General features: G+C 34.4%; 1 protein-coding gene across 1 annotated transcript; it reads left to right on the top strand.

Moving 5' to 3' along the window:
* Positions 1-557: 557 nt before the first annotated feature.
* On the top strand, positions 558-1,928 carry LOC147400492 (uncharacterized). The gene has a single exon (XM_086446190.1). It carries the CDS (start codon positions 624-626, stop codon positions 1,737-1,739), a length of 1,116 nt encoding a protein of 371 aa, XP_086302316.1. The 5' UTR covers positions 558-623; the 3' UTR covers positions 1,740-1,928.
* Positions 1,929-13,065: the final 11,137 nt, after the last annotated feature.

Here is a 13,065-nt window from a genome sequence, read left to right as displayed (position 1 = left end):
TATCATACCAACATTTCCTTAATCTATAGTCAATTATTTATGTATGCCACCTGACGAGTCATATTATCATGACTCAATTATTTAAATACTGTCACGTATAATCTATGGTCAAAACTCTTGATTTTCATTTTTAAAATTAATAATGTTGGAATTCTTCAATCTTTATGGTAAATTATTTAATTTATTGCAATAAAGTGACTTGCACATATTTAAAATTATACATGTACTCGTCATGTAAAATTAATTATGCATAAAACTTTAAAACACATAATTCAATATTCACAAAGAGAGCCAAACATTGTGCCAAATCTTTTTTCAATGTATGGGTTAAAAATGGTTTACAAAAAATGGGATGATTCATAATTCTCCAACTTATAAAGTTAAGACAATACTTGAGAATATCTCCAACATTCAAAAAAAAAAAAAACCTTGGAGGGGGTGTATTTAATTCACTCAGCAACTTATCCCTCTTACATGTAATAAATTTCACCCGTAATTTTTAATTAAACAAGGGGCAAATTCGTCACCATAGATGTATAAAAACGACGTGAGTCCCCTATCTTCATCTCCAACTTAAGTTAACGTTAGACTCACACACACTCTTTAGTTTAGAATTTTACATTATGGGTGTAAGCATAATCGGTATCTTCTTCTTCTCACTCATTATCCTCTCCGTTACCTCTTCCGTTAATTCCTGCCCACCGTCAGACCGGGCAGCTCTTCTCACCTTTAAATCTTCTCTAAAAGAAACCAACTTGGGTATCTTCAACTCATGGACGGGCAACGACTGTTGCCTCAACTGGTACGGCGTCCATTGCGATCCAACAACTGGCCGAGTCGCCGATCTAAACCTACGAGGCGAGTCAGAAGATCCGATTTTCGAAAATCCCCACCGTTCTGGCTACATGACGGGCACAATCTCTCCTGCAATCTGTAAACTCGACAGCCTCACCAACATAATAATCGCCGATTGGAAGGGAATCTCCGGGGAGATTCCCTCTTGCATCACCTCACTTACTTACCTTAAAATCCTCGATCTCATCGGAAATAGAATCTCCGGCCCATTACCGATGGATATAGGGAATCTCAAGCACCTCACTGTCTTAAATGTTGCCGATAATCTCATCTCGGGAAAGATTCCTCGTTCGATTGTTTATATGACCCAGTTAATGCATCTTGATCTTAGAAACAATCGAATTAGAGGACAGATTCCACGGAATTTTGGAAAACTTAGAATGTTAAGCCGAGCTCTTTTGAGCCGGAATCGGATCTTTGGTTTAATCCCGAGCTCCATTTCTAATATCTACCGACTTGCTGACTTGGATCTGTCTTCTAACCGATTATCCGGCCCAATACCTGAATCGATCGGGAAAATGCCAGTCTTATCAACGTTGAATCTCGATAACAACTTGATATCGGGTTGGATCCCGATTAGCTTGTTGAATGGGTCGTCGGGTTTGAGCATTTTAAATCTTAGTCACAACGTGATTGATGGTAACATACCAGATGTTTTTAAGCCAAGAACATATTTTACGGCTTTGGATCTTGCATATAATAAGCTAAAAGGACCGATACCAAAATCAATAACCAGTGCTTCGTATATCGGTCATTTGGATCTTAGTAACAACCATTTGTGTGGAAGGATTCCTTCTGGGTCTCCTTTTGATCATCTTGAAGCTTCTTCATTCGTGAATAACGACTGTCTTTGTGGATTCCCGCTTAAGAGTTGCAGATGTTGATGGTGTTTCGGGATCCGATACATTGAAGATATGTGTCTCGGGTTGGTTAGTAACGGAACGTTACGAGTAAGATATTTCATATTTATATGTATTTTGTATTATTTAATATCGGCTAAAAATATAGAATTTATGTATAAATGTTTTTATTGAAAATGAAGTTACATGCACGTGCGGATGGTCTGATAATAATAGACCGGTGGTCATTTACTTTGTTTGATAGGTGACCTTGTCGAACAATTTAGAAAAGATAAGGTCATGTATGGTCATTTTCCTTTTTATTAATCCAAGTAAGAGTGTAGGTGGGAACCCATTTAACCCGACCGAACTGAAATTGGTACTGGTCCAGGGAAATGATCATAGTTAAGGGAAATGTTATTAATTTTAAAATATATGAATACTTCAAATATTCTCAAATAAACATGTATCTTTAAATTAAAAAAAATTTAAAAGGGTAATTACGACATTTTTTGCTTTAAAAATCTTTTATAGATAAATATTTGATAAAGTGAGTATTAAAGAGTACATATTTTTTTAGAAGAGACTTTTTGATACATATTTTCAAAAATTAAGTCTTTGTGATCGTTGTCCCTCTTTTTTTTTTTTTCCAACGAATCAGAGCATGCGCATGGTTTTTAAACTCGTCTAAGACCAAGACGTATCGTCCGAGTTAACTCGGTATCGGAACCTAACGAGACCAACTCACAATGTGTCATGAGACAATCGCGTATTGTGAGATAAGCAAGTCGTCTCGGACGATATTTTCACAGAACTCGAACGACACGAATGAGATATACGAGACAACGCAGATATTATGTTAATTTGCGAGATAAACGAGTTGTATCGGATGAGGTTTTCAAAATCTTATCCGAGTTAATCGAGATAACCGAGTTTTACCTCAATCCTCAATTATTTACCCCCAAATCGATTTTCCTCAATTATTTCTTCATCTTCTCCATCAAGTGAATAAAAAAATATAAGATTTTAGGAGAAAACTTCATTTTCTCCACCAAGTTAAGCCTCAATCTTCTATTATTTCACCCCTCAAATTAATTTTCCTCTATTATTTTTTTATTTTCTCTACCAAGTGAACAAGAAAAAGTCAAGATTTTGAAGAAAACTTTATCTTTTTCATCTTTTGTTGTTAAGTTGATGATTTTTAATGATTAATTGGGAGATTTGTGCTTCTTAATTTACTCTCAATATTGACATACTGAATTGGAGTATTTTATTTATTGTTCCTTTATAGATTATATTTAATTGCAGAACAATACCCATTATTTGACTTAATTATGAAGACATAAGGTCAAGGTTATTGTATTCGGTTGTACTTCACAATCAACCATCAAGTCTTTAGGTTTCTTATTAAATTTACAATCCCAAGTGATTTTTTTGATTTTTATCTATCTTGGATTTGAGCTTGTTTGGTAGGTGCATCAATGCAAGTGATTTTTGTTATTTTATTTTCATGTTTTAATAAATTTTGTGTTAGTTTCTCTTAATTTACATATTGAATTTATAGAGAGCAACTAGAGAAGGACATTTCATGGAGGTCCCCATTTGCCAAAAAACATTAAATACAAGAAAAAAATACTTGCTAAAATCATTAATTTTGGATTGATCTATATGAATTTATTTTACTCATTTGTTTGATTATTATAAATATCATCACAGATGAAGAATATGTTTCTTCTAGATTTTAATGGTGGTGATTTAATCTCTGTGGTTCTGGTTCAAGATCCATGGTTAATTTCCAAGATGTTCATGGAAGAAAGACTTGTAAATATTTACTTTATTTATTTTGATAGGTATATTATGAAAAAAAATTAATTTTATATATATATATATATATATATATTGGGTTCATTTTTTAATAGGAATCATTTCTGAATTTTTCCTGAATTTTTTAGATTTTTTCAGATTTTTTAAATGGTTAAAAATCATTATCTCAATGTCGAACGAGACGACTCGAACAAAACGAGACGTATCGTCCAAGTCAACTTGGTATCAGAGCTGAATGAGACTAGACCAAATACCGAGTTTAAAAATCATGAGCGTAAGAGTACTTGTATTTCAGTTCAAATTATTTAATTAGGATCTGAATCGGAATAGACCCATTATCACCCGTGATGCAAGTGTCCATCTTCAGTTTATAACTTAATATTTGAGTAGGGATACAATACTTGAGGAGCTAATTATATGTCTCACATTTCTATCTGGTGAACTTCTTTTGGCACAATAACTTTATCTTATAATACACTAATTTATGAAATTTTGTGAAAATAAAAATAAAGAGACTATTTAGAATAAAAGTTTCACGAGCACTCCAATGCATTATAGTAAAAATAAGGCAACAGATTTTAAAGTAAATGCTCCTTTATTACCTTGGAGTGTTATACAAGGATTGATAGGCCCAACCCAAATGTATCCAGCAAAGCAAGATTTTGGGCTACCTTCATCTTTAAATTTTCTATTCCTCACAACACCAAATGAAGCAAATCAAATATGGTCGAAAAGTTCTTTAAAAAGTTATGAGTAAAACAGTGAAGGGTGTTTGAGCTGACTGCAAAAATGAAAATGATTTTTTTTTTGTTTTTGTTTACATTTTTTGGATTTTGATGCAGCACATTTTCTTAGGCTTTGGATTTGGTAGTTGTAGCCCATCTTTCTTAGAGGCTAAGTTTAAGATGAAGTAGTTTCTTTAAGTTCTTAGATTTGTGTTGAACAGGACAATTTTTATAGAATTTGAACAAAGTTCAGCACTTGACTTTTGAAGAAGGAGCTTTTTGATTCCCTTCACAATGTGAAAAAAATCTCAAATTTGAAAGACAAAAGGGTAGAATTGGTGTCGAATTTTTCTTTGTCAAACTTTTTTTTTAACGGGCCAAAACTGTCAAATTAATGAAGGTGGGAGAAATTCGACAGCTCTAAGCAGTCAAATCTGGGAATATCTAGAATTTCAACGGTCCTAGACCATCAAAATTCAGTTTCTAAAATTCTTGGGCCTTGGTCCGTCGAATTTTCCTATTTTCACGTAGTGCTTGTTCTTATCCCTTGGTGGATTTCCAATGGGCGGAGAGCTAAATTAATCTAAATTATGACTTTTATATATTTCTTTGTCACGTCTCTATTTTTCAATGTCAGAATTGATAATAGAACCTCCTTCGTTTTGTAGTGGTTGGTCGTCGTTGGTGTGTGCCTAATATCGAAGAAACTCCAATTCATGAATGAGACCTACGTGACATTGACATGGATCATTTGATTAGTAAAGTGCAACAACTCTAGAATTATTTATAATGCTATGAACCTTTGGAACATGATGATTCACAGCAAGAAGCATCCGATGTAGAGGTGATTAACCCCTTCCACCGCTTTCGTCATCAAGCATATGATGGAGAAAATCTCCCTTATGTCGAGCTAGATAAAACGTTTTTTCCAATGAGATTACGATGTCGAAGTTGATATTCCAAAGTTTGAAAGAAGGATGCATCTAGAGGAGTTAATTGAATGTTTTAACACTGTTGAAAGGTTTTTTTATTTTTTATTATTATCATAAAGATGTTCCAAATGATCGCAAAGTTAAGCTAGTTGCGATAAAGTTGAAGAAACATGCCTCGATATGGTGGGAACATCTCAAAAATCAATGAGTTCACGAAGAAATGAGCAAAATTTTTATGTAGGAAAAAATTAAAACAAAAAACACTAAAAAAGAAATCTTTACCAAAGCACAATCGACAATATTTTATTTTCTCAAGTTCTATAATTTCAAGAAAAAGGCTCTGCTTGCAAAAGAATATACAACTTAGTTTGATCATCTTATGACGCGTTGTGATGTTTTCGTACTAAAGGACCAAACCATTGCCCAGCCTATTATGTTGGTGGATTACAGTTAAAGATTTGCAACATAGTTCAGCTACAACCTTATTACACTTACAATGACACCTTCAAGCTAGCAATCAAGGTGGGCTAATAACTCAAATAAGCATGTGAGAGTAATTCTTGGATTTGGGAAAAAGAAAGAATTTCTAACGAGGGACATGTTTCTATTTCCAAGTCTTCTTCGACAAGCAAAGCACCCAACTTTAAGTTATCTCTGAAGCATGATAGAGCAGCTAGTTCGAGCCATCCTAACTATTCTAATAACATTTCCCGTCGGTTTTTCAAGTATCAAGGATTTGGTCACTGTTCGTTGTAAAAATGATGTTACTCTATTGTCATGGAATAAATACAAAATTTATCTTTCTAGGGTTGGTAAGTAAGGGTCGATCTACGGAAAAACGAGTGGTAGTCAAAATTTAACTAAAATTAACAAGAAAAACAGTAGATTTTTAAAATAGAATGGAATTGTAAGCTAAAAATTAAAATTACACAAAAGTAAATACAAGAAAGAAAGCAAGTTAAAAAGTCTAAGGGAATTGATCCCACCATGAGATGAGTTAATAGTTAGTATTAGTCCTTTAATTTAGTGTCATTTTATTTAACTCAAATTAAGACCGGGTAAACGATCTTGATTCAAAAGATAGTTCAAAATGTCCAATAGTCCAATAGTCCAAGTGTCCAAAGTTTCCTTCCATTATGAAGAATATTTCTCAATGATCTTCCATCATTTTGTCCATCTTTCATAATTGGAGTTAACCCAAAAATGAAAGATCATAACTTATGATGAAGGATAATGAAAAATATACTTAATAAAATTAAGAGACAAGATTTTAATGAAGAGAAATCTATTAATCGTTAAGAGTTTTAGGAACATAAATTAAATGAACTAAACTAACTACAACTTGCTCATGACTTCCTCAATTTTCCTAAAAGAGGAGGATTTTGCAAGATCTACGCTAAATTAAGAGAAAAAGAGATGCTTGGATTGATCTTGAGTTTACAATCTTCGAGAACCTTCCCTCTTCTTCAACTTACAACAAAAATTAAACTAAGAATTACAAGAACTATAGAAGAAGATGGAGGGGAGAAATATGACATGGTCTTTGCATAGTGTCTTCTTTGTGAAGAAATGAAGGCTATTTATAAGATGAGAATGGGTTAATTAGTGGACGACAAAGATTAATGGATTGAGGTGGAAGGCATGAGCATACATTAGTGGAAAATCAATGGGAGAAATGTGAACTTAAGTCAATTGGGCGGCTTTAGGCCTTAAATGGACTTTTAAGTACATCTTGTGAAGAAGCCAAAAGACTTTTATTCTTGGTTGCTTGTTGTCTTTGACTTTGGTTTTCACTCTTTGATCGTAGTTGTAATACCTTAGCTAAATTTTAGTCTAAAATTAACTTGGTCAAATTTTATTATAGTTCCGAATTGGTAAAACATTAAGTTAGACAATAAATAAATAAAAGCAATGATTTTATCTAATTTTTTATTTTTTATTTTTGGTTCAATGTTTTGATCTAAAACAGTGGTGGGTTAGGCCCAAGATATTGGAAAGAAATTAAGTAAAATAAAATTAATACTTGTATAGGCCTCTATGTGGAGACATGAATAAAGTTGGAAGCCCAATTGTCTTTTAAAGGTTAGAAGGTTTTGGAGACTTTATCTTGGACGTTTGTCTAGATTCTCTTGATCGTTATTGGTTGAATGGACCTAATGTCATGTTAATGCGTTATTCTAAATCAATTTTGAAAAGAAATTGAAGGAGATACTACTCCAAATACTAAGAAACGTGGAAGAGAATGGAAACAACTTGGGACGTTGGGTTGACTATGGTGACCCTCTAAAAGGCTGTGACCATCTTGTTCTAGCATTACAATCACATTTCTTCATCATCTCACTTCATCTTTTTTTTCTTTTTGTTCATTTTATTTGTTAAAAAAAAAAAAAATTTTGAAAAATTTGCCATCAACTCACTTTATACTCCCTTGTGCTTGTGGATCATTGCTAATGGCGACAAAATGTGAACCGGAAAGAAATGCTTGAAGACTTAGTAAATTCTTTTATTCAAATATCAAGTAGGTGACTTCTTTCTCTCTAAATATTATGATTTTAATATGAGATGAGTGTGAATCAGACAATATAGTGTAGGATTTTCTTTGATTTTCTTAAAGGCATAAAAATGTTTTTAATTTTACTTTTTGTATATGTTATGCGTGTGCTTTTCAAATGTGTTTGGTTATTTATGAGGTTGAAAATCTTAGGGAGGAAATGTTCATCATAAAGGGAACAAGTTGAATAAAATGTTCTTAAACAAAAAAAAAAGTACCCTCGAAGAAGATTCCTTGTTTTGGGATTGAGAGTCTAGTTGAACTGGTGTGAAAATCAGCAAGGAAAGCTTAGTTGAGCTGGTATGAAAATTGAGCCTTATGCATTTTATTATATATATGTTTGTTTGAAAAGAAAAAAATAATTGTGACACATACTTGTATGTACATATTCCTATAGATGTATTTTATTGATTTCGTTATATGTGTTTGAAGCATGCCATATTTGTTTATAATTTTATAATCTTTGGAAAGAAAGGTATATCCTATAGAGTTCTAGGACTCATTGTTGTTTATCAAAAAAATTTAGATTTGAGATAGGTGGCGATGCAGACAAGAAGACCATTAGAAGAAATTTCTTTTCCTATTTCACTACAACATTTTTGAGCTACAACTACGAATTTTTCTATCACTATAGGGTACCTTTTCTGCCAATAAAAACTATTGTGACTAATGAGCAACAGAACTAAATGTAGTGGTGGACATCTTGTTTTGCTATAGTAGGTAATACCTTTAGTGGCGCATTTTATTATCCACTGCAATAGGTCATTTAAAATAAATAGAATATAATACATATAGTAGCAGATAATAACATCAGTTGCTAAAGGTTTTTTTTATAAAAAAAAATATATATTATATATTCTTCTGAAACAATATATAGAGGCAGAAGTTGTATCCGATGCTGAAAGTTTTTATTATATACATTTAACCTGTGTCCTTCAACCTACATAAATTGAAAACTCTAAAATGAATAATAAAATAGAGCAGTTATGGCCACACCAACTTTTACTAATGCCACACCAATTTCTATGTAATACACCAAAGAATTGCACACAGTTGGTGTGATAGTAGTAACACTCTAAGAAAATAAGAAAAGTAATATTTGTTAAACTTCTTCAACCCTCCATGTCCATGTACAGTTCAAAGTCATCTTTTATGCTTATATAACATAAAATATATTTTTAAGTTGCATATTTTTTCTAATAGGATAAGGTATGGCATTTAATTTGCAATTGTAAAGACATAAATTTTATTTGTTGCACTTATCTAGTGTGTGATAAGCGTTTACAACAAGAAGAAAGTAAGAGAGATATGAATTTAAAGCTTCTTATTCATTCAAAAGTTGGTCAAGCAACAAAATGAACTTCCCAATATAATAAAAACAACCTAGTGAATCATTGGTTTCATTACTATAGAAGTAAATTTGCAACCTGTAAACAATCAGAGAATATTTTAAAAAAAATATTCAAATATAGTAAATATTGCAATAGAATGTGTATAGTTCATGTATGCAACTGATTGAGAAACCCCCTTTGTAAGCCTACGTCAACTGTAAATTATAAATGTTGTGACAAGAACATAGGCCATAATGACATGAATATTGTGGAGGATATTTCTTGCTAGGAATCGAGGGGTGACACGTGGCACCTAGGGTTCGAGTTTGGTATGGATATACGAGGGTAAGCTCGGCGAAGAATAAATAATATTTATGAGATATGTCCCAAAATCTCCTTATAAGTAGGAAAAAGGTAAAATCAGTAATGGGATCTAAATGAATCCTAGGGTCCCATTTCTATAAATAGATGGATAAATGAGCTAAAAGGTATGAGTTCTCCCCCCTTCAAACTTGACTTATTTTCTGGTACTAAATTTCTGACTCAAAGTGGTGTCATTGTAGGCATACCTAGGTAAACGAGGAGAGGGGGTCGCAAGGTCGCATGACAGATCTCAATGTAGAACGAAAATCTACATTTACAATTTGACACCGTTTGTGGGAAACGAAATGAGAACCACGAAAAATGACATGGTATGATTAAAGATCGGATCTGGAATTTCTAATTTGATCTTACCGAAGAATAAAACAAAAAAATTCTAAGGGAGAATCTAATCATATTCAGAGTTCTAGATGGCAAGAAAAGCATATATGTTGCTAGAACCAACACCATTAAACTTAGGTTTTGAATGTAGGCATCAAATCCTTCGTCTATATTTCCCAACACATCCACTCTTTTTCGTATGAGATCAAATTGAGAGGGAAATAAGTAAAGCTTTTTACGAACACAATCGAATACTGCGGGAATATGAAATGGAGGTCTAATCCGTTTTCTCATCTTTCAAGTCTCGAAATCATAGCCATGGATTCCGATCTAAAAAAATAATGCTTTACGGAGTTGATCGTGAAGTCTATGTTGGAGAAAGGAATGATTTCACTACTGGAAAACCAAAGCCAAGAAGGGTTTGTTGAAGACGATAGTAGTGTATTGTCTCAGTACATCAGTGAGTTGGTTAAGTTCTGGTACTCCAGATTAATGAAAATATGGGACTCACATGCAAGTGGCATGAGAAGAAAACGTGTGAGTTTGCCCCTACTCATGAAAAATGACATCGCCATATATTGTGTATAGATCAGCAACTTAACAAAAAGAAAAGCAACAGGTGAAAAAGTCAAAAGGTATGTTTAAAAAAGTAAAACTTTGATACTTGATTTATACATCAATCTTGATGTATGAGAGTGAGATGTTTGTTTCATGTTTAAAAAGAGTAAAAGGTATTCTCAAAGGCTAAATTTTAGTGTGTGGCATATACATCAATTTGGATGTATGAGCCCTTTTTTTCTTGCTAAATTCAAGTAATTAATGACATTGGAGGGATAACATTACTCAATGCTTGTCATGCACATCAAATATTTGATGTATATTAAATCTACACTCTTGTATAAGAAAACAAAAGTTAAGAAAGGTACATTGGACTGATTCGATTTATTGGGGGGCCCCTAATTCCCAACAAATTGCACCGGTTAGCAAAGTTACTCGGGGGGCTTAGGTCGCACGCGTAATAAAGTGTCATGTGACCCTATTTATTACGTGAGCTAACTTAACATAAAAGTGACATAGGACTTAATATGAGTCTGACACAGTCACATCAAACTTATTATTTTGAAATCAATTATGTTGAGATACTCAATTAAATCATGTACAAATAAAAAAAATTTTGATCGAGTCAAGGTGACTCCGTTGAATTGTGTGGCGAATAATAGGAATTTGTCTGAGTCAAGTAGCTCAGTGGATTATGGGAAAATGTATGTAGGGGTTCAATTTAACCCTGACTCATCGAGTCATATGGGAAACCAACCCCAACTCACTAACCTCGACTCAACGAGTCGAGTGGGTTTGACTTAAGAGATTGATTTATAAATAAGATTTGATCGAACCACATTGTTCTAAGCAATGACGCAGATCGACAACATTGGATTGAGAATTAATTTTCTTATTAGTTTATGCAATTATTATTGTTGTGTGCCCATGCTACTTTAAAGATGTAGGATGCAAAGGAATTTGACACACACCCGATTCGTATGGGGAGTCTGATCCACATCCTAAGTCGATCATACGGGACCACTTAACATCAAACTTAACTCGTACGGGGAGTATGATCCACATCCTAAATCGGTCGTGCGGAACCATTTAACGTCACACCCAACTCGTATGGGGAGTCCGGTCCACGTCCTAAGTCGATCATACGGGAATCCGATCCACATCCTAAGTTGGTCATGTGGGACCACTTAACGCTATACCCAATTCATATGGGGAGTCCGATCCACATCTAAAATCAGTCGTGCGAGACTACTTAGTGCCACACCCGACTCATATGGGGAGTTCGGTTTACGTCCTAAGTTGATCATACGAGACCACTTAGCGTCACACCCGACTCATATGGGGAGTCCGGTCCACGTCTTAAGTTGGTTGTACGGGAGTCCGATTCACATCCTAAGTCGGTCGTGTGAGACCATTTAGAGTCACACCCGACTCTTATGGGGAGTCCGGCCTACATCCTAAGTCGATCGTGCGGGACCACTTAGTGCCACACCCAACTCGTATGGGAAATTTGATCTATATTCTAAGTCTGTCATGTGGGACCACTTAACGCCACATCCGACTTGTATGTGGAGTCTGGTCCAAGTCCTAAGTCAGTCGTGCGGGACCATTTAGGCACTCAACTCGTATGTGGAGTCCGATCCACATTCTAAGTCGGTCGTGCAGGACTACTTAACGCTACACTCGACTCGTATTGAGAGTCTGGTTCACATCCTGTAACACCCCGGATTTTCAACTCATATCTCGAGGAAATTAAATGGTGAGATTTGGAAGAAAATATCGAAGGAGAAACTTAGAGTAAAATACTCGGATCTTGTTATGATTAATTTCGAGGAAAATCAACTTCGCCATTAGATTCAAAAGGATCGAAATATATACATTAGCCTGTAAGCAAGTCCGAATTCGAATTCGGATAGAGAAGTTATAGAATCCTCGAATTTCGTGTTAAGTGGGACCCAAAACAGTGGAATTTTGTTAGAGCGAGAATCGAAAAGATTTGATGATACCATTAGATCCGTAGTGAAAAATTATTCGAAATGGTATATTCGTTTGTCGTTTTCCGAGTCCGAATAGTTAAGTTATGATCGAAACTAGAAATGATGGGGAAATTACAAGTATACCCTCAGCCCTCTTATAAAAGAAAACTCACATTCTTTTATTTCCTTTCACTTTTTCATTCCTCTCCAAAGAACCCAACTCAGCCATTTTCTAGACCTAGGGTTTGAACCCATTCCTATCAAGATCTATCCCAATCAAGTCCGTGTTGAACCTCGACGAAGAAGGCAAAGTCGTCGGCGTTGTCGAGCTCTACGTCCTCACCCCATCCAACCTCCATTTCCTCTTCTTTCTCTTGGTCTCCCACAAGAATCAGCAAGTGAATTTTTGTATAATCACTTGGAACCTCATCCAAATCGTAGGAGAGTCGTTGTTGGTCATTAGGAAGCGGGGATAACACCTTCAAAGAGGGTTTCACAACCAACCACTCCGTTGGCACCCGAGTTCAACCACTTGCGGAACTTCGAGCTGCCTAACATTGATCCTTAGTGTTGATTCATCACCATTGGCGTCCACAACCATGTAAGGGACTTCCGATTCCTATTGGTAACTTTAGATTTCTCAAAATGTGCATTTAGGTTATTTTAACCAAACTTATTGTTTGCTTTTGAATCGTAGACGGTTGTAGTTTGATTTAAAATTCATGATAGAAGTAGGTGTTTTAATTATGTTTTATCGAATTTTGATAACCAA

The sequence above is a fragment of the Akebia trifoliata genome, chromosome 6 (assembly GCF_017979445.1).
Source record: "Akebia trifoliata isolate Shusen 1 chromosome 6, ASM1797944v1, whole genome shotgun sequence".
Taxonomy (NCBI): domain Eukaryota; kingdom Viridiplantae; phylum Streptophyta; class Magnoliopsida; order Ranunculales; family Lardizabalaceae; genus Akebia; species Akebia trifoliata.
Note: the sequence above shows the minus strand (reverse complement) of the source record. Positions and strands in the feature narration are given on the sequence as shown.

Excerpts from the sequence above, each read along its gene's own strand:
- LOC147400492 (XM_086446190.1), top strand. The coding sequence starts at position 624 with ATGGGTGTAAGCATAATCGGTATCTTCTTCTTCTCACTCATTATCCTC.